Consider the following 20,920-nt stretch of genomic DNA (forward strand, 5'->3'; position numbering starts at 1 on the left):
AGATTCCTCTGAAACCTGCCCCTAAAAGCCTCCCTAGTTCATGAATTAATGATCATTTTGCATATTTCAAAGACTGATTTGGGGAGTGAGATAGGAATTTGTGGGTTTTTTCTTCATCTTGGCAAAAGAAATCTCCTTCTGTCCTCTTTCCCCTTCACTCATTCCTGATAAAACCTTGTGTTGCCTTGACTCATCCTTCCAGCCAAAGGGGACTGGACCTCTTTCTCTCTCTCTCTCCAGGACCCATCAGTGTAGCTTCTGGTCTGGATCTTTCGATACAAGTTGCCTTCTGATAAGCAATACTGACTGCAGCACTTCCAAGCCCTTCTTGCCTGGGGGTTCAGAGGCCAAGCTCAAGACCTGCATTCAAATCAACTTACTTTATCACAACAGACTGCCACTAGGGTACCACAATGTTCCATAACAACACTGATACAACAATTCACCTGGATCTACAGTTAACGGAGCAGTTACGAAATCCTCCGTAGCATCTACTCTGATAGTATTCAGTAGGCAAGGATGAGCAAATGCTCTAATAAAAGGGACTTAACATTGCATATATAGAAAATGTTTATAGAGAAGATTCTGCTTTATAGGTAGGGCTTGACTATTAGCAATTTCAGCATCGTTTTTCTTCTGCCCTTGCAAGGTTTATTACATGAAAAATTTGGGGGGGGTGGTGTAATCCTTCAAACCCTTACACATGATCCCCCACATCAGTAGGAGCCTTGTTGTATTTTAAAATATTAAAAGCAAACTAATTTTGTAGTATTGTGATTCCAGCATGATGTCTCATTGAGATAGTCCTATAGAATTGGGAAGCATAGTAAACTAGAGAGCTGTGTTCATTTCTTGACACTTTTGCTACTGTCTGGTGTTAGATCTCTGGGCTTGACATGTCATCTTAAGGGAGTAACCTGGGAAACAGATTTGTAGAGGGAAAAAGGATGTGCTGTTCCACTTGGATGCTTTGGTTAAGTTAAGCTCTGGCTCAGTCAGTGTTCGTACACGTTGTTTTGTTTGTGGCAGCACAACCTTTGTATTACTGGGGAAATAGGGGATGGGAGAAAATCAATTACCTAAAACACTTGCCAGGGAATATTCCAGTTACACATATCTGGAATTGCTTTCACGTAGATGTTCTACCTGAAACATCATGCTGTATGCATTGATCATGTTCATAATTCGAATTTTGTTTTATTAACAAAAGCAGTAACCTGTGAATTCATTAAGATGCAAATTTTTAACACAAACAAAAACATCCCACATAAATTTCATATTCTAATAATAATAACAACTAGGTGGAATTTATGTAAAAGCTGAGACTTCTACTGAGGTTGCCTGTGCTGTCTCTGCAGATAGCAACAGGTGTGACAAGCAACCAGCCTATAAAACTGGTCCAGGTACCGCAGACCACCACCTATATTCCAACTACTCAACCCACAATTGTAAGTACAATATCATCATTTCAAGTCTGCAGTAGTAGTGTTCCTGGCATTAAAATTGCTCAGTATTTCTGGGGGGTTGTCTCCGTCTGCTGTTCTATCAAGAGATGAATTCACTGGTATAGTCTCAACTTGCAGTGCAAAATGTCTTATTTTGCTGTGCAACATTCCACCCTTTCATTTCATCATTCATTATTACAAGGATTCAGAAATTGTCATTAAGTATAGTGAAGGCATTGAGGGCAGTCAGACTTCCTCTTTACAACATTATTATGTTGGTTATCTCTGTTTCATGTATATACTTGGCCACAACATCAGTGTAAATATATAGAATACATTTTAAATATCTTTTAAATATCTTTTTGTCTGTTGTATCCTAAAGAGATTTAATTATTTCTGAGCTATGCTTGATATTCCTGTGACATCTCAGTAACTCTGAAAGGAAACGTGCATTCATCATTATCTCCCATGCAGCCTTGCACATTAGTGTTATGAAATCATGAGAAATAGCCTTGGAATCAGACTGGTTTTTCCATCAAAGATGTAACCAAGGAGACATGAACTCCCTGGTGTCTCCCCCAGGAGATGGGACACAAGTGATTTCCATTTTTGTCTTTTATGCATCAGAATATCCCATAATTTCAACTGGTCATGTTCTTCAGAGCTCACCTTGGAGTCAGCGTGGCAACTGAGCTGATATCCTTCTTACTAAGAGGCACATGCTGATACTGCCCCAGTAGCTGAACAGTATGCTCTGCCTCAGGGCTGGCGTCAGCAGAGAAGCCCACATGTAACTTCAGTTCCCTTTCTGACTAAAGTAAGGTGATTTATAAAGCAACTGTGAACCACTGGAACAGTGTACCTTAATCACACTGTGACCGTGAGGCCTGGTTTGCAATGGAAGTTACTCTGTCTCTCCTTGTGCACACCCCACAGCTCCCCCACCGGCAGGATACATGCCTCTGTGTGTGTATGTATGCATACACGCACATGCACACACACAGTATTTCATAGCCATTAGAGTCCACACAAATGTTACTGCTCTTCGTGGGGATCATGACTTTTCACATTCCTAAGAGCATTTTAACTCCTTTTGTCTCAGCTGAGAGCACTGTGCACCTTTGCAGCATTGGCCTGAAGTTGTTTGGACTGAATTACTATAACAACAAGGTTTCCTGTGTGTTTTAAATGCAAACATCAAAGACATTAGGCTTTTTTTTGTGAGTAGCTGAGAGGTTGTAAGATCATAAGGTGGTTTTGTGTAATACCCAGAAAAATGGCAGTTCCCTTCATTGGTTTTCTGTAATACCCAAGTGTATTGAGTTCTGTACAGCATAACTGGAGTGTCTGAAAGGTTTCAGCCTTTATTTGTGCATGTTTAAATCTTTGTACACATTTTGCATTAGTCTTGCACAGCTACAGACACCTCTGTATTCTAATGCCTGCACGTGCAATTTAAGTAATTTTAAACCTTAGTGCATGTTTAATATGTATGCAAAATGTACATATGTGTAAAACTGGCAGAGGTGGAAAATTTACCTCTCAGGGAATGATCTTAACACACTTAAGGAGTCTCGCACATTCCATGTCCCGATCGCTGTAAGAATGGAAACATTTTCATTGTGTAGTTGTGTATTTAAAAGGTGACTGTGGCAACCTGAATTTCCCCACCTGTAGTACTAACAGTAGCTTACACAGTGGCTTCTTTAGGGTTCAATTTGCACTTTGTGTCCAACTAGGAACTTCCTCCTCTGAACAACTTCCCGTGTATCTTCTGGGTACCATTTCCATTGAACCCTCTGTACACATCTGAAATCATTGCAAAATGGCAGTAATCTTTAATTTATTTAGCAAATTGGTTCCATGTTTGTGTGTTATTATTTCTGCAGTTAAAATAATGTAAAAATACAAATTCATCATGTTTGCATTCCAGGGAATGGGATGAGTAGGCTTCTGGAAGGCACAGACTGTCACAAAGGAGCTGATACGCACTCTAGGCTGCAACCCATCTCAGTAGGGATACTCACAGTCCCTGCTGAATACCATCAAGACACTAACGTGGTTTCTTAAAACAGTGTGGGCAAACACTGGGCTTCAGTGAACTTGTATTTCTTCTTCCGTGTTCTCTTTGGAATGTCACACTACCATCAGGGGGAAGATCTGTGCATCCCTTTCAGATTCCTCAGGATCTCACTTCCTGTCTCTTCCAACAACGTATTGTGAACTGAAACGGATGCAGTTGCGCAGCACTGGGATTGTGTCGAAACATACTTGCAGTTTGTATGGTACAGACACTTCTAGACTTTCTCACATTTTTGGAGGAAGGTTATGACACAGACTTGAGATCCAATAAATCCTTTTCCAGATCTTCCAGAGTGACGTGACCTTGACCAGATTGTTTAACATTCTCGTGCCTTTGTCTCTGCATCTGTAGAACCAGTTGCCACCTATAGAGATGTGCTGAAATGTCATTTGTCGAGATGTATAAATCATGATCTGTATGATGGCAGTGAAAAGTTTATTCTATATTAATATTTTTACAGGGTGTGTAAGACAGTTCCCAGTGATGCTGATGTTTTTGCTATTGATTTGTGCAAAAGTTAAGTACTTTTTTGTTCAGATGGATGTTCTTTGTTCACTTCTGTGTAGACTGAATGCATGGGGGAGTTCCTTTTGGGGAAAAATCTTTAAGTAATGTGTAACAAGAATATACTTATAAACGAGGGTATTTTTGTACTCCAGTTTGATTTGTCAGAACTTTTTCAAATGACAAAGGATTTTCTTAGCCCTTTTTCCTCTTCCCATGCATTAGTTTTGGGAAAACACAGAACTGGATGTAACTATGAAAACCGAACTCTCCAAGCACAGACAAAGTGTGTACAGTACCCGTAGGACCACCTGTCCCTGTAGTTATGTAGTAGTAATCCTAATACAGAAAAACTCCTGGCTGCAGGAAAGTAACACACTACTTCCTACCCTGGAATGAGGTAATGCTGCAGTAATAAAGGTATTAATTCATGCACACAATTGGAGCTTGTTCTGGATTTCCCCTGGAAAAGAAATCTCTCTGTGGTCATGTTTGTGACCTGTAACATAACAATGTGTTTCTCTTGGTTTTAATCCACAGACCATTCCTGTAGCGGTAAGTCCTTCTGCTGGGACAGTGGCAATGCGAACTGGAGTTCAGTATGTTCAGACCACAATGCCAGTCCAAGTACGAAGAGTCTAACTGCTAACAAGAAGTCCATACAATTGTTGGAATAAATAGATCTAATAGAAATGTGAAAAATAAACACAGTTCTTTGGATTAACCTCAAAGGTTCAGACTTTAGCTTTGTATATGTGTACAAAGCACTAACTACACTACATTAATGTAAAGCATTAGCGCTGGCTTAGAAAAGCTGAGGACAGGTAAGATCCCTATTAAATCTATGCTTCTTTTGTAAATAATGTACAATTTGTGGATGTCATTAGAGTACCATCTCCTTTTTATATTTGTATTGACTTTAACTTATAAAGAGTGTTTGGAGTTGGAAAAGGAAGGTTTAAAACAGCCGTATGACAAGCTGACGCTGAAAACTGGTCTTGGGAAACTGCCGTTACGCATCAAATAATATGATCATGAGAGCTGAACAATTTGATTTGCATTTGGATTGAAAACAATTTCTGCACTTTGAAACTCTTGTAGAATTTCTTTAAGTAACCAAGTGATGAAAAGAGTCTTTTTTCGGTTACTTGTATTGGGCAGATTACAACATTTCTAATCTGTGGACCTGAAATACATAAAGATTTACACTGTTTTTTACAATGAGCAGTCCAGTAAGATTTGTATTGTTTACAGATTAAGTTGAAATCTCATTCAGTCTAGTATCAGAAAAGTTGGAAGGTGTGATGATGCCAGCTGGGTGTAACGCAGTGTCTGATCATCGATAGCAAAGATTGAAAACTTTGTTCCTATGCTTCATAGTTCAGTTTTCTTTTTGTACAAATCCTCCCAAAGGACTTTGGACAAGAACCAGGGGCGGAGAAAAACATGGATGGGGAAAGGCAGGCAAAGGACTTTTGATGCTGGGCCAGAGCATGTATTATTTATATGATGGGATTTATGTTTTTATGTAAGCATGAAGCAGTACAGTATGAGAGAAAGTAACCCATGAAAATGCCGTCTGTTACACTTATACTGTAGTACCATTTTGTATGTTGTGTAAAACGAAAGCATTGAACAAAGCAAAGGTGATGTATGTATATGAGAAAATTAATTGTATGATATCATTCCAGTACATTCTGTTGTACATTTTAGTCATGTTGATTTCTCCCATTGTTTATAAAAGAATGCGGTTTGTACAGTCTCCAGCTAGAACCCACATTATAGGGAAAAAATATTAGAAGAAAACAAGCGAGAACAGACTGTTGGTGACTTGCAGTTGTGTCAGAAATAGCCTAGCTGGCCTTATTTGTGAAGCATAATTGCTTTTAGCATATGGAAGTATTTTTTCACATTTTCTTTGTATAAAATTTGTATTAAACTTAAATATCTTTTTTGACAGTTGTGTTTCTTTGTGACTCGGGCAGGTGGCACACACAATGCCCGCTGGGTTCCTCCCGCTTTCCAAGAAACGTCACCATTCCTTTATTAAACTGCTTTAGAAAACTGGTTTGTGTTCCAGCTCCGTTCCAGTCCGAGTGAATGTTCAGTTCTGCAGCCTGCAGATCCTCCATAGCTTCACTTGTGTTGGCACCTTTGAGCCTAAGCTGCATTGGGCAGTCAGTAAACAGAAGCCATTGATGTACAAACCTCAGTGACATCCATGTTCTGTCAGTTTTAACAGCTGCAAAAGGCCGGTGCTTGCTGTGTCACATCTGTTCACTCTCTGGTTGGAGTTGCACCAACACACGTTGTCTTGTCGGGTGTATTTGTGGGTTAGAAATGGGGATTTCGGTGGTGGGGTATGGTTGTAGCCCTCTAAGAGGGCATGAGCTGGGTGAAGCTGTTGTGTGTGTCTGAATCATCTGCTGGAAGAAACAGGGACATAAGGAAATTGCTGACTTTAGAATCCTACTGTGAATGTTGTCCTCAGTTTCTGCTCCTGTAGTTACCTTGTTACATGCTCTTGTAAACTAGCTAATGTTCCAACAAAGAAAAGCCCAAATCTCGAAAGCTTGGAATGATGTCTTGGCCTTCCCTATGTAAAGTGAATCCTGGTATCAGTGAAACAAGCTCTTCTGTCAGGAGGAAAAAGGAAAGAGATGGCCAAGTCACAAATTGTTATAGGAAACCACACGGCTTTTGGGAGCCTGTTCCAACCGGTTGGTTGCTTGGTTTTATGGGCATTGGTTTTTCTATAAAGAGTTGTTTTCTTTCCTTGTGTAAAATAACAGGTGAGCAAATCCTAGTAAAGATTTATATAAATATATAGTTATAATTCCCAACAAGAGTTACCAGGTCAAGATCCAAGGTACCATCTTGAACCTTGGGTGGCATGGTTTAGTGTGAGGTGACCGTGCCCATGGCAGGGGGTTGGAACTGGATGATCTTAAGGTCCTTTCCAACCCTAACTATTGTATGAGTCTATGTTCTGGTGACTGTAGTTTTTGTGTATTTTTGCTAGTCATGGTACAAAGTTAACTGTGGTTTTGAGGATTGTTTTTGTGTTAAGTGAAGGAAGAATGCATATCTGGCTTGGACATCATGGGAGGAGATGACAGTGATGTGAATTTAAAAGATTGGCTGCAACTTTATTTAATATATGATTGAACACTTTGACTATGCATAAGCTGCATCCATCATTTGTGTCTAGAGTCTCCCTCTTCCCTGCGGAGTGTGTCCCTTGTTTATTTTGGAACCAAGTTTGGCAAAATACCCTGTGCTGGGGCTGGAATTTTTACCTCTGATGGTGCAGGTTCCTCAGTTGGGATACCAGGCTCAGTCCTGGGCTGTGAGTGGATGGTCGTCCTTTTGTTGTCTGGCTGCATGGAGGGATGCGGTGATGGGGTATGGAGTTGATCGGGGCAGGGGTAGCTCACTGTCCACAATTAAAAGCCCCTTTGGCCACATCCCATCCTGGGGAGACTTGTTTCCCCCCTTCAGCTGCAGGCACAGGATGTCCTTTGGGTTTGTATCCTCTATTATAACCACCTGAAAGGCATGTGGGTTATCACTGCTGATTGCTCTGGTTTTGGAGGCAGAATTAACTTGGAGTTTGAGCACAGAAATCTCTGTATTATTATCTTCCATTGTCATTCGAGCCTTCAGGAAGGAGGGCAGGTGGGTGCCGGTGTTCCTCATCTGGGCCCGTCAACTCCAAAGTTTTGCCAAACGGTGGCAGCATTTTCCCAGCTTTAGCGTAACTTGGGCAGGCAGGAGCCCTGCAGCACTGGGGTGCTGTGAGGCTTAGCGTTAGCATCGAACGGTTTGCTCTGGATGGAGTTCACCACAGCAGCCTGGCGCTGGTGGGGGAGTTTGAGGAGCCAGGCAGAGATGGTCAGACCAGTGCAGGCACACGCGCTGCGGAGCGGCTGCTGCGCTCAGGTGGGAGCGCTGTGGCTGGTCTCTGCATGCAGGGTGAGCTGTGCTCTCACCTCTTGTGCTCACTGAATCAGCTGCTCAGTGCTTGAACCACAGAAATGGAAGTGGTTAAGTCGTAGAGGAGCACGGAGCAGCCAAGAGGAATGCAGTCCATCCAGAGCCACAGACTCCAAGCTCCTCCTTGGTGCAGGTCTGTCAGGGCAGAGGGGTGACATGGGTTCTAATGTGTGTTCAGCTGTACCCTGAATGTAGCACTTGATCCATTACAGAGGTGGAAATATGGGACTCAAGTCCCTCAGAACAGTTACCCTTTCTCTAGTAATCTGGAGTCTAGTTCATAAAACAGTTGTGGAGCTGCACCTCAACTCAAAGAGCTTTAGAAACACGGAGATTTTTTGCTCTCTTCCCTTTTAAAAGACGCATTTTACACAAACCACCACTCGGCTAGTTGCCCAGTGTTAGCGCTGCTGTGCTCACCTTGGCTGTCAGTGGTGCACCTCATAGGATAATGGCCAAATGTGGAGAATCTGGGGTGGTTTGGTCAGAGGGCTGTGACTGCAGGGTTTTGAAGTGCACCTCATGAACTACAGCTGGCTGGGGCAGGAAGGAGGCACTTGGGGCAGGAATGGGACAGCTGTATTCCTGCTTTGTGCAGCTTACAGTAGCCCTGCAGCCTCTGGGAGGTCAGGCAGGGGAGCCAGAGGGAAGACTCCCTATAGGAAATGGGCAAACCAGTGAGCCTGTGACATGTTCTTCCACCCTCAGTGATGGGTGTATTTTTGCCAACTGTTTCTCTGCAGTTTCCCGGCTGTGTTCTGTTGTTGCATCTGAACTGTTCAAAGCTGGGCTAGGGCAAAGGGGGATTTTTGTACAAGCTCTTTCCAGACACAGCCTCAGATCCAGGTTCTGGTTTAACACAGCAAATAGAAATTTGAAGACCAGACCCAAGAAACGTGTCCCTTTTGGAGCGTGTCATCTCAATGGCTTCTGCGATTGGTAAGAGCTACGTTTACTTTGTGTTGCACTCCATGACTTCCCAGGCAGTTGACAGCAGATGGGTGCAGAGACCCCAAGGGCAAGGTTAAGGTGGGGTGGGGTGTTTTATTTCAGCCCTTCACCTGAGGGGGATGCTGGGATGAGCGGGGGTACGGTGTGACTCGGCATCAGGCTTTGGCCAGAGGAGCGGTTGTGCGGGCGCAGGGTGGCTCCCAGGAGGTAGGTGCAGGAGCTGCTGCTCGCACCCGCTGAGCTGTGAGACCTGGCAGAGCTTTTCACCAGACCCAAGCACTGGCAGAAGGGGAATCTGGTAACGAGCATGAACACAGCGTTGCAGAGTAAAAGAAATCAGCTTTTTAAAACTACCGGTTACTGAAAAAAACATTCAACACATTCAGGAAAAGCTTCAGGGAAAAAATAAATCGGTACTCGGATAATTGACTCAAGGCAGGTGTCAAAACTGGAATTCCAAGGAGCAGCAATGAGGTGACTGACAGGGTGATAACCACTGAAGTTGTGCTTTCTTAGGAGTCTCCATCCCTGGCACTTGTTCCTCTTTCAAAGGTTTTATTTAGCTGAGTGCTTATCTTGCAAGCATCAGTCAGTTCTGCATTGAGTTTGGTTTCCTGGACTTGTGTTAAAACTTCCCATTTGTGACAGTCCTACAGCTGGAAAACCTTGAAGGAAAAATTCTGCTCCATGTGCTTCTCAGCAAGCAGCACCTCTGCTAGAAACACCCCATTTTGGTTGGTACTCGGCCTGGCAAGCAGCTCTTTGCCAATGCCGCCAGAGCAGGTATGAGAGGATGGTTTTGGTCATGCCTGCTCCTGGCAAGTGCAGCTGACAAGTTTTATGGCTGCTACCTTTTGAGCCAAAGACTGAGATCAGATTATTTTGATTTTCTATTTTAGTTTGGCAGAAAATCCCCTCTGAGTTCTAGCAATGAATCTGTTTCTTGAGGTGAATGTTCTTTGGACGTTCAGAGCATCACTTGGGCTGTGTAACGCTTGTGTCACACTCGTGACTTGTGCAACCCCCCTTGTTTGATCTTGATTCACACGAGAGAGAAGGGATTGTACTACTTGCCTCATCTCTCTCCAACACCTTGCTTCAGTGGGACTCAGATCCTTCCCCATCAAGCAAGGATGAGCAGTTTTGAAAGCGAATGAGATTCATCCAGGCCCACAGAATCGCAATGTTCTGACAGCAGAAGGAACTGGTCAGCTGAGCAGAAATCCTAAAGCTGAAGCTTACTTGTAGATGCATTTATTTACATAAAAATAAATATGCACAGCTGCATTATTTGTTTGCCCTTTACCTTCCTTTGCAGGACAAGTCAGATTCACCAAGTGGCCCATTCTCTCCTGCAGGCACAGTCACCGGCTCTCTTCAGTCTTTGCCCCACCAACAGATGAGAGTTGCTGGCCACAGACTCCAGTTTGCCCCCGAGGGGCTCTGTTCAGAGCCTACCCTCACCTTGCAACAGGGAGGATGTATCCTCCATACACCTCTAGGTCCAGGAGCGGCTGGAGAGAAGGGAAGGCAGGTAAGCTAGTCCCCCAAAATGTAAACATGTTTTTATTTAATGCCTTTCACTCATCACAAGGTACTTTTTTTCCCCTACCCCCAGCTCCCCAAACCGAGATGGCAGCATAAGGCACCGTGTAGACACATGCACAGTCCACATACCATCTATGTAAGATTTAAAAACACAGCTATAGTTCTTACGAAGGACCATGTGTCCTTATTATTCATGTACACAATATGATTCTCCCCAGAGTACGCTCTGGAGAAATGAACTATTAATTTAGAATGGTAAGACTTTCCCCACCCACCCACCCACCCCAAAAAGCCAAATGAAAACCACAGGTACAGAGCTGAATACCAGAGTAATGAGATTAGTTCATAAATTAAAAAAATACAAAAAAAAAAAAGAGAAATCAACCATTTCACTCTTTTCAGAAGGTCCCATTGATGGATGTCCTGTGCAGAGACTCCTTTCTTGTGTCCTCTTCCCCCTTCAAAAGCAAGAAGACTGACAAGTAGACCCAAGTCTCACAGCGTTTGGTGCTGATGGTAAAACGGCAGTCACAGCTCTATGCATCCATTAACCATTCAACTGCAGGTTTCCCCCAGTGAGTTATCTGAAGGCTTTTCCTCTGTCCAAAGAAGAAGGACTTGATACAATGTTCTTTGGCTGCAAGTTCTCAAAGGCTTCCACTGAAAGGGTTCTCCTTCAAAAACCAGAACAACTGCAGTTGCTGTGGGATTTTTGTACTAGGAAAGTTTCGAGGAATAGGTGGAACCGATGCCATAGTTTGAGTGAAGCCCTCACAGTTCTAAGATGTTGGGGGGGGTCTGCTACAAATATTCAAGTTCCAAGGCGTGCCGCAGAGCTTCCAGGTCCGCGTGACAAGAGATTCTCCAGAATGGCATGTTGTGCTAGAGTGAAACCAAAAGAGGGCATTTTTTGGTTTCTGTTTAATACTGAGATCAAAGCAACTTTCTTAGTTTGCACACTCAGGAACAAGCTTAGTACTTGGGCCAGCGGCTTGTCAGGAAGGCAGGCAGGGGGAAGTCTCTATTTGGTGACGTACTTTCTATGCAGAGAGGAAGACAGACCCTCCACAATTTAGGAGTGCCCTGCTTCAGGGATGCTGGAGGATGCAGGGACTTTGTGACAGTACTAGCTACTAAACTTTACTCTCCTGTGCTTTTTTAACATGGATTAATTAGGAATGTTTCTAGAATTGCAGTAGTTCTAGAGGTTCAGGTGAGCATCACCAGAGAAAGCTGTTGTCAGTGTTTCACAGACTCAATGAGAAATATCATAAAAGGAAGTTATTAAATTTATAAAAATGTAAACAAAAGAATAAAATCCCACACAGCCAAAATGCTTCCTAAGAATTCCCTGTGCAAGTTAACTGGAAGAGCAGGTCATATCCCCTTTCTTGTAAATGTAGGAACTGGCATCATTGCTCAGATCAATTATTCATTGCTCAGAGAAAGGTGTGATAGGCAGGGACCTGAGGTGGGAAGTGTAATCTGGCAAGGTATGAACAACTCTTTGAAAGCATGATAACAACACAATTCTGCAGTCATTAGCAATGGATTAAACCCCTGTAATAGCTTGCAAAGAGATAACATGAAAATAATTAGAACTTGCTTTATGATGTTACATAAGACTTCTCTTGCAGTGTTCTGGTGAGCCTGGAGTTTGAGCTGGATTTGTTTCTTCTCCAAAATAGTTAAAGCAGTTTTACTTTAGATGAAAGACACAGCTCATTTCTGCACTTAGATCTTCTAACAGCATTTGAGATTGGGATTTTCTCACCTTCCTCCCAAAATACGCATCTCTGTACAGTCCGTGATGTGTGTGCAGTAACAGATGTACAGAAAGCTTTAACTGACAGAGCTTACTGCCCTTCCAGCATGGCAATAAAACTTCTGAGTATTTCATCGCTGTAAAAAATTCCACTGTAGATGTGCTGCTTCTGGATAAATACTCTGGACAAAGAATTAGAGAATATATACTTCCTAGCAAGTGATTCTGCTGATGGGAGCTGTGCCTTTCCCGTGGGTGCCCCTTTTGCCTGTGTGAAAACCTCCAGTGCTTCCAGAAGTTTATTTTAGTGTCTATTTACACTCCTCTAATGTTTAAATACAACTCAAGCTTCCCTTTGCTATGCTGCCTATCAGTAAACAAATGTTTCCTTCAAGCTATTGATCCGTGTGTAGACAGCAAGCAAACACATCTGAAGTGACTGGACTCCATTACTTTGCAATTTCACTTTATGGGGAAAAGTTATTTCCTTCTCCCTCTGGCTGCTCTGGTTGTTATTAAACCCCTTCCATTGCATTATCTTTTTCTTTCTTAACCAAGAAGAAGACTTGGCCTTTCAGCCCCTCCCGTTGTTCAGCATTTACAGATTTATCACTCATCAGACAGGTGAAGAAAAGCAACCCACTAAAATGGAGATATTATCAGTGCTGTCGGCAAAACAGTGAAAGGCTCTGCCTGCCCCCCCTTTTTGTGTGTGTGTAAAGCTCAGGTGTGTAGAAGCCTTGACTAATGATTGTCATCAATCAAAGGAGGTGACAGCCCAGCAAAGAATGTGCTCTGCTAATGGGAGAGCTGCTTAGGCCAGGAGACACAAGCAAGAGGGCTCTTGAAATCCTGGCATAGAGGATTGTTGAACCTTGCCACTTCTTCATAGAGCCAGAGTGCCCTCGAAGCCTTTGATGCAGTCATGTTCACTGACCCACTGCCTTTGAAGTATGGCGCTGGGCTGTCAAAAGCAGCAGGCTATTATCACTTCATTCATGCATTCTGGACTCTTCTCTGACAAGTCCTTAACCCTTCATGAACTAGAGAACCAGCTGCAGATTTAGCTAGCTTTACAAGGTGGGTACAGGTATTGTTGCTTCCATTGTGCCTATTAAAAATTAACTAGTTTGCTGCAGGTAGGACTCATGCAGTCAGTTCTTGCACCTCAACTCATGTGCAATGCTCCTGAAGCAAATGCAGCTCAATCCCATTTCTGCAGGCACATCAGGAGCGCAAGACCTAGGATGCACAAAGACATCTTGCAAATAATGCTTGCCATTAACAAATTGTATTCCTGTCCCTGTAAAACCAAATAAATGGAGATTTCAGGCAGGTTTCTGCTGGAAACAAAAACTTTGGCTGTCCAGTTCTAATGTTGTACAACCCAGCTGATGTACCTGACTGTTTTCCTTCAGGCCTTTGATTGTTGCTCTCCATGTTTCCAAGGCTCCTACACTGATACTCTGCATGTATGGCAGAAGGTACTCCTTGCTCTATCTCTGGCTATGACCCCCCAGTTACTGTAAGCAGACTGCAAGCTTTGGTGTTCTCAAATTTTGCTTTTATCTTTTCCAGGCTCTGGGGTTCCAGCTTTTCTCCTCTTACAGTCTACACAAAGCAAAGAAGCTTCAACTGGTATCTAAAACTCCAGTTCTCATTTCCCAATGACGGGATATTAATGACTCGAAGACTCAACTGGAAGCACAGGTTAGACCTTTTAATTCTTTCTAAGGCTATGAATGCCAGCAGGCCACATCTCTGCAGTGAGCATGAAATACTACTGAGGGCTTGTTACTGCTGACCATGCTGCTTTTGTAGTTTCTGTTCTACTTTGTATTCAGTACATCTTCCCAATCTCACTGTGCCTGTGAAATTAATCACATTGATCCACAGATCACTGATAAAGGCAGCAATGCAGTACTAGTTCTTTTGTTCACTCTAAAGATGTTACACCCTATGATCTCCATGAGTCATAAATATAAACACATGCATGTTAGAATTAGTAATTGAAAACTAATTCCAATGATTCGGAACTTACAGAAGCAACATATGTAGATCAGAAATTCGCCTGCTTGCGGATCTGAGATCACATATTGGAGTTTTCCTTCTCATACGTTTAAAGCCATCTTTATTAAGTAAAGAATGATTCCATGAACATGTGACACAGCAACTACGTGAGAAACAGCATCAGCTGCCAAAGTGGGGAGGATTTACTGTATGAAATTTCTCCTAAGGTTTTGAGTATTTTGCATATTAAAAACTGAGACCAATTGCAAACTGTTTCAAACGGAGGGAGCTTCACTAAATGCTTAAGTAAAGAAAGGGTCATTGAAATGAAAACTTGGAAGAATCCAGCATGACATCCACAAACTGTACCTTTTTTGCTCCCTGCTCCTCTTCAACACCATCTCCTATTACAATGTACACGGCTTTCCTTCCAAACCTTTGCATTATTCTTTCAAAACAGCTCTCTTTCCCTAAGTAACAGAAGAGAAGACATTTTTTATCTAAGCACATACAGCAGGGCTGTATTCATACATTCAGGTGCTGGAACTGCAGCTGTGACTTAACTAAACTTGTTGCTATTTTCCTTGCTTTCTTTTGGAATTAGAACCTAACTGAATCTCCATCTGAGAGGGACTGTCTATATCTCAAGGCAGTTACTAGCATTTTCTTTATCAGCCAAGGACTTTCAGGTGCTGCCAATTTTCTGTAAGCTGTGAGATTTTGATGCATTGCTTAGACCTGCAGTTGTTTGACTGATGTGACACTCAAGAGCCCTCTTCTCTTCATTCTGGTTGCAGTCAAAATCTGAAAATGCAAACCTCAGAGGTTCTAACACTTATACCAGAAAGAACAGAACGCAACAAAAGCCCCAAGCCAACCCTGCCAGTATTTCTTACTCGCACAGCTTCAAGCTCACCCAGCACACTTGACCCCTCTGCAAGAGTAAGAGGATCCAAACGGTGTTCCTGTATGTAACAGGTCCAAGCAGACTTCCTTCCTCCTAGCTGGGTGCAGTTGAACATCCCACACCACCCAGGGTGGTGGGTATTTTTCAGGCTCATTCCCCCATGGAAACTCTTTGGAAGACTTTGATTTTTTTTTTCCTTTTTGTTCTTTCCCCCCAAGTCTGTACTGGCTGAACTGTGGGCAATCAGGATGTGAATTATAAGTATATATTTAGCTCCATATATAAACATGGAGCTAGAAAAAAACCTCGTACATTGTTTGTTGCAATAGCGTTGGATGGAAGTTCCTCACTTGACTTAGGACAAAACCTCGGTATATTTTTGGTGAGGCCTACGTTAGTTTGCTCTTACCTGTTTTTGTTGCACTGTAAATGTTTTCAATGGGGAAGACAGTGCCCAGTCCATAGAGAAGCACTTTAGCAAGAGCTGGTATAAGCTGAGTTGTTGTGACCAACACATTCACACAGTTAGGCCTGGAAAACAAAAGTTAGTAGAAGTAGTATCACAGTATCACAGTATGCTAGAGATTGGAAGGGACCTCAAAAGATCATCTAGTCCAATCCCCCTGCTGGAGCAGGAACACCTAGATAATGTTACACAGGAATGTCTCCAGGGAAGGAGACTCCACAACCTCCCTGGGCAGCCTGTTCCAGTGTTCTGTCACCCTCACTAAGAAGAAGTTTCTTCTCAAGTTCAAGTGGAACCTCTTGTGTTCCAGTTTGTACCCATTACCCCTTGTCCTATCATTGTTTGCCACTGTTTGCCTGGCTCCATCCTCGTGACACTCCCCCTTTATATATTTATAGACACTTATAAGGTCACCCCTCAGTCTCCTCTTCTCCAAACTATAGAGACCCAGCCCCCTCAGTCTTTCCTCATAAGGGAGATGCTCCACTCCCTTAATCATCTTCGTTGCCCTGCACTGGACTCTCTCCAGCAGCTCCCTGTCCTTCTTGAACTGAGAGGCCCAGAACTGGACACAATATTCCAGATGGGGTCTCACCAGGGCAGAGTAGAGGGGAAGGAGGACCTCTCTCGACCTACTAACCACCCCCCTTCTAATACACCCCAGGATGCCACTGGCCTTCTTAGCCACAAGGGCACAGTGTTGGCTCATGGTCATCCTGTTGTCCACTAGGACCCCCAGGTCCCTCTCCCCTACACTGCTCTCTAACAGGTCGTTCCCCAACCTATACTGGAACCTGGGGTTGTTCCTGCCCAGATGCAGGACTCTACACTTTCCCTTGTTATATTTCATCAAGTTATTCCCTGCCCAACTCTCCAGCCTGTCCAGGTCTCACTGGATGGCAGCACAGCCTTCTGGCGTGTCAGCCACTCCTCCCAGCTTAGTGTCATCAGCAAACTTGCTGATAGTACACTCAATTCCCTCACCTAAATCGTTGATGAATATTAGTACTTCCAGTACTTCCAGTCTGTGTTTCTCTCTTTTACTCTAGTCTGAAAGATGGTTGGAAGAAAATCTGTCTTGCCACTGGAAGTTCCCAAGCCGCTGGGAGATTATGCAGCTAGAGGCAGATAATGTGAGTACTGGTAATGTCTCTGAGCAGCTTAGTAGAATGAAAAAACATAAAACAAAGTAGTAGCAGTGATGCAGCCTTACTGCATGCATGCCAGGAGCTGTTTTGTGGGAATTTAAACACTATGTAGTAGTGCATGTAGTAGTGTCTGTGCTTTGAGTGAACATGTTCAGGGATAGAAAGACCCTTTTCTCCCTTTCCTACTCTTTTGTAAATGCTCATATGAAAAGTGTGCCACAGATGAGGCAGCCAAGGAAAGGCAATAAAAGAACTACCTCTTTTGCTCAGGTCACCATCTCAAGCTCATCCCAACCCTTTGTTATTCAGGTTTGCCAAACATACGTAGACAAGGCTTCCACAGATTTGGCCAGCAAAGTCACTATAAATGTGTCTTGATTTGTTTAGAGGGGGGAATAAAGGGAACTAAAGGAGATCCTGGATCAAGCCTGTAGGCAATTCTTTAAGTTGTTCTTACCGGGAATGTATCAAATTCAGCGCCTTCAGAGCATGTGTGAGCCAGAGATCAGTCAGCGCTTCCAGTTCTGCTCTTAACTGCAGCCAGGTTTCCCTCTTAGGAGCGCCTATTAAACCTGTAAGCAGGGAAAGCATCTTTGCAGAAGCACAGAAAGGGAGCTGCATAGCTTTGTATGTAGAATGCCAAGGGGCTTCTGTCCGAGTTCTGAACCCTCACTCTCCCACTGTCCTTCTCTTATCTCTGGTGCAGGCTGATCCCTTTGCCCACTGCCACACCACTCCAAGGCTGCCCTGAGGGACACAAAGCCTGACTGCAGCTCAGCTTCCTTCCTCTCCAGCAGAATGGTATCAGTCACCCACAGGCTGCAGGGCCTCATTAGAACTTCCATGGGAAGTGAGCAAGGGATGCAAGAGCTGTGTGCAGTAGGTAGTGGCCTGAGCTGAGAGGCACCTGAAGCCAGGATGGTTTTGTTTCTCCTGAAAAGCTACGCAGCACTTCCAGTACATGTGGGTAGGCTTCTCCAACCAAAACAAGCCCCTGGCTGTGGCGACAGAGACCTGAGTTTTGCGTCCTTCTCTTTCTAGTCAGAGGCCTGGCACTGATGTCCTAAAAGGTAAGCAGAGCAGCCTATTGAGAGAACTGTCTGGAGAGGAAGGAAGATATCTGGTGCTATTGTTTTGGGGGAGTTGAAAACAAGTAGTTATGATACAAGAATGCCTTCAGACAGAGATCACCCACATGTTCTCTGAAAACAAAAGGCATATTTGATTTTGAACTGTTTGCTTGCTTACTAAGCTTTCTGGAAAATTGGAGGTCACTTTCCTGCCTAAGAAATTACAAAATAAAGCCCCACACTTCAACTTAAGTCCCTCTTGAACCACTAAACCAGGTATTTTAGCACATCTCCTGCAAATCCTATGCAGAACCTTCTTTAAGGATGACTGCTGAAACAGTTGCTCAGCTCTGTTAAATACTCTTATCAGGATGCTTGCTACACCTCCTCCAGAGATGTCCCTAGCAGGGTCAGAAGTATTTGAGGAGTTGAAAGGCAAACTTGCTGCCTGGCCAGAGACACTTACCCCCTACATTGTTTTTGTAGGTGTTGTACATCTCTTTGACCCGACGGTAGCGGAATGCTAATTTCCTCATCCAGTCAACTCCCCCATGCACACCGGAGCCCAGACACAGATTTGTGCTGGCAGCAGAACTGTGAAAGCCATCCGCAGAGAAGTTATATGTGCTAGGAAAGGAAGGAGGGAAGGGGAAAGGTCAGTACATTGCAGTCTATACAGTGCCAGCAGGGAGTGGAAGCAGTTGAAATGTCAAGACAAGCGGCAGCAGCAGCATGCTCAGGACACACTGTGCAGAACTGGAGTTCATCTCTAGCATGGTTACTAGCACAGATTAAAAGGTGTTCTGACTGTAAACACAGTGCAAGTTACTCAGCACTCCCTGCCAGTTCTCTGGACTACAAAACATCTGCATGTCCTCAGGTCACTGAACTTCCTCACCTGCCTCTTGCCCAGGCTGCTGAAGGAACTGCAGAAATACATCCTAAAGGAGAAGATCCTGGTGTTCCCTTTTACTACTTGGCTATATGGCTACACAGGCTCTGAACACAAATTAGACCAAGAAAAAAGATTAAGAAATTAACTAAAGGAGCCTTAACTGCCTGCAATGTGTGAAGTTTTTGTTTGCTTTTGTTTTAAAACTGAGTTAATGCTTCAAAGCAACTCTAGAGTAATTACCACAATGAACTGGGGCAAGTGTCAGTTCCACAAACACCTTAAACAGACAGTTTCTCTGAAGAAAGCAATCCTGCCTTCTGCCAGGCATTTGCTCCTGTCTTCAGACCTCCTTGATGTCCCTTTCTCTGTACCAGCACAGGCTGGTACAAAGATTTCTTCAGCACTGAGATGAATCAGATCAGGGAACTGTTCCAGTTAAAAGATAACAGAACTAAAAAAAAAAAAAAAAAAGAAGTTGCTTTTATCTGGATTCCCTGGTTTGGGAGTCGGGGCATGGAAAGAGCCAGTATGAGCTCATGTCATCTTCAAATGTTTGCTGGATGACAGCATCAGGACCGGTTTCATGGTCTGAGCAGGTCTCAGACTGAGCTGCGATGGAAGAGGGCAGTTGCAGCTCATGGGGGACAGTTAGTCAGATCAGGTCACAGACCCAGTGGATCTGGACAAACTCAACTTGAACCAGAGCAAAGGAAGGGACAGAAAGGCTGAGGGGGACAGACCTATCCTTCTCAGGTGCAGCCTGAAGTTAGCTCAGCTTAAAGTGCTTCTGACACCTCACTGGGGGAGCAGCCAGTGCTTGTACATTCACATCCTGATTTACTGCACAGTAATTTCCCCATCTAGAGAGCCCTGATGCCACTGTATTTCTGCATTAAAGCATCCAGATAGGAGTTATTATGCTTAAGATACTGAAGTCAGCTCAGCTTCATTTCCCACACAGACAAACCAGGAGCAGCTGAGAAGTATTTCTGAAACAACAGAAACCACTCAGGGAGGGCTTTTCACAGAATTCAAGATGTGTTGTTAGCATACGAATTTTTTTATTCACTCAAGGTAAGTGCACTGATTGAGATAAACCCCAAAGTAATGTTTTAATCAATGTCTGAGCAAGTATCTAGCCTCACCTGCTTACAGGCCACTGGAGGCAAAGGACCTAAATAAATATGTGCCACTTCAGTGCACTGCAGAGCACAAACTAGCAGTTCAGTTACTGCAAGAGATCTTTCAAGTGTTCTCTGCAGAAGAAAAAGTCTCTTCCCTAAAACACTTAATAGTTTTCCATGCTGTTTCTGCACCCATTTCTCATAATCACCAGCCAGAAAAACATAAAATATAAAGCTCTATATGAGCTCTTCCCATTTAATTCTTGCGCCAATTATCATGACTCTGCAGCCAATGCTTTAGTAAAGGTGATGTAATTCCTCAGAAGTATTTTTTAGGTACATGATAATCTAACTTAGATAATAATGTTTGGAGCAATTCTGATATAAGTTTCTACCAGTAACAGAACTCTGGCATGGCAAGGTCCATAAGTCTCACTGCTGAGCCCATGTGTTACAGGTTAGGCAGTGGGAAATCTTTCGATATGGTTTTGAAGCATTTTGGCCATACCTGCACTAAGTGGCTGGCCAAATCACATCAGAAACTAGTGTAGACGGACTGGAGTTTAAGCTAATTTTAAGTATATTTCCCAGAATGGTTCAAAGCTCAGTACAGTCAGGGCCTGACAGTAGGCACATGCATATTAATGTGAGAAAGGGGATTCTGTGCTTCTGTGTGCTTAATGCAGACAGCATAGAGCCAGGAAAGGGAGGGGGTGCATGACTGAGAATGTTATTTTACAACACTGACCAGCCCCCTCCTATTTTCAAACAGCTGGGGACTACCTGACCTGCAACTTCCAGGAGATACCGTACCTTAGATCCTGACCGTTATCATCTGATGATACATCATCTATGTGGATCTGGTCACAGTCCTGAGAAGCGTATGGAAAAAAAATATAGCAGTAAGTAAATGCTTTGGAAAAAAACCCTGAAATAACATAATGAAAAACTGCATTAAATGTAATATTAAGAAGATAAAATCTTAGTATTGTCTGGCATAGTCTAGCC

The 20,920-nt window shown here is 43.4% G+C and overlaps 2 protein-coding genes across 18 annotated transcripts in view; one reads left to right on the forward strand and one right to left on the reverse strand.

Annotated features, from left to right (window-relative positions):
- Positions 1–5,989, forward strand: part of ZMYND8 (zinc finger MYND-type containing 8) — a 51,114-nt gene extending 45,125 nt beyond the window's left edge. For 6 of the 10 annotated variants that reach the window (XM_057432156.1, XM_057432149.1, XM_057432152.1 and 3 more), the window contains exon 21: positions 1,359–5,989. In XM_057432156.1, the coding sequence (XP_057288139.1) occupies positions 1,359–1,556 (198 nt within the window). In that variant the 3' untranslated portion in view covers positions 1,557–5,989. Of the gene's footprint in view, positions 1–240 lie in introns of all 10 variants that reach the window. The other 4 variants (XR_008975235.1, XM_057432150.1, XM_057432158.1 and 1 more) reach the window with 4 other exon arrangements.
- Positions 1–20,920, reverse strand: part of EYA2 (EYA transcriptional coactivator and phosphatase 2) — a 166,633-nt gene that overhangs the window by 66,471 nt on the left and 79,242 nt on the right. For 6 of the 8 annotated variants that reach the window (XM_057432171.1, XM_057432169.1, XM_057432170.1 and 3 more), the window contains 6 exons: positions 20,726–20,784; positions 18,360–18,520; positions 17,281–17,395; positions 15,619–15,740; positions 14,672–14,772; positions 11,124–11,409 (listed from right to left, as the gene is read on the reverse strand). In XM_057432171.1, coding sequence (XP_057288154.1) covers positions 11,329–11,409; positions 14,672–14,772; positions 15,619–15,740; positions 17,281–17,395; positions 18,360–18,520; positions 20,726–20,784 — 639 coding nt within the window. In that variant the 3' untranslated portion in view covers positions 11,124–11,328. Of the gene's footprint in view, positions 1–11,117; positions 11,410–14,671; positions 14,773–15,618; positions 15,741–17,280; positions 17,396–18,359; positions 18,521–20,725; positions 20,785–20,920 lie in introns of those variants that run through there. The other 2 variants (XM_057432168.1, XM_057432174.1) reach the window with 2 other exon arrangements.

The sequence above is a fragment of the Pezoporus wallicus genome, unplaced genomic scaffold (assembly GCF_028554395.1).
Source record: "Pezoporus wallicus isolate ANWC-B61680 ecotype Strahan unplaced genomic scaffold, APGP_CSIRO_Pwel_v1 contig_10810, whole genome shotgun sequence".
Lineage (NCBI taxonomy): Eukaryota > Metazoa > Chordata > Aves > Psittaciformes > Psittacidae > Pezoporus > Pezoporus wallicus.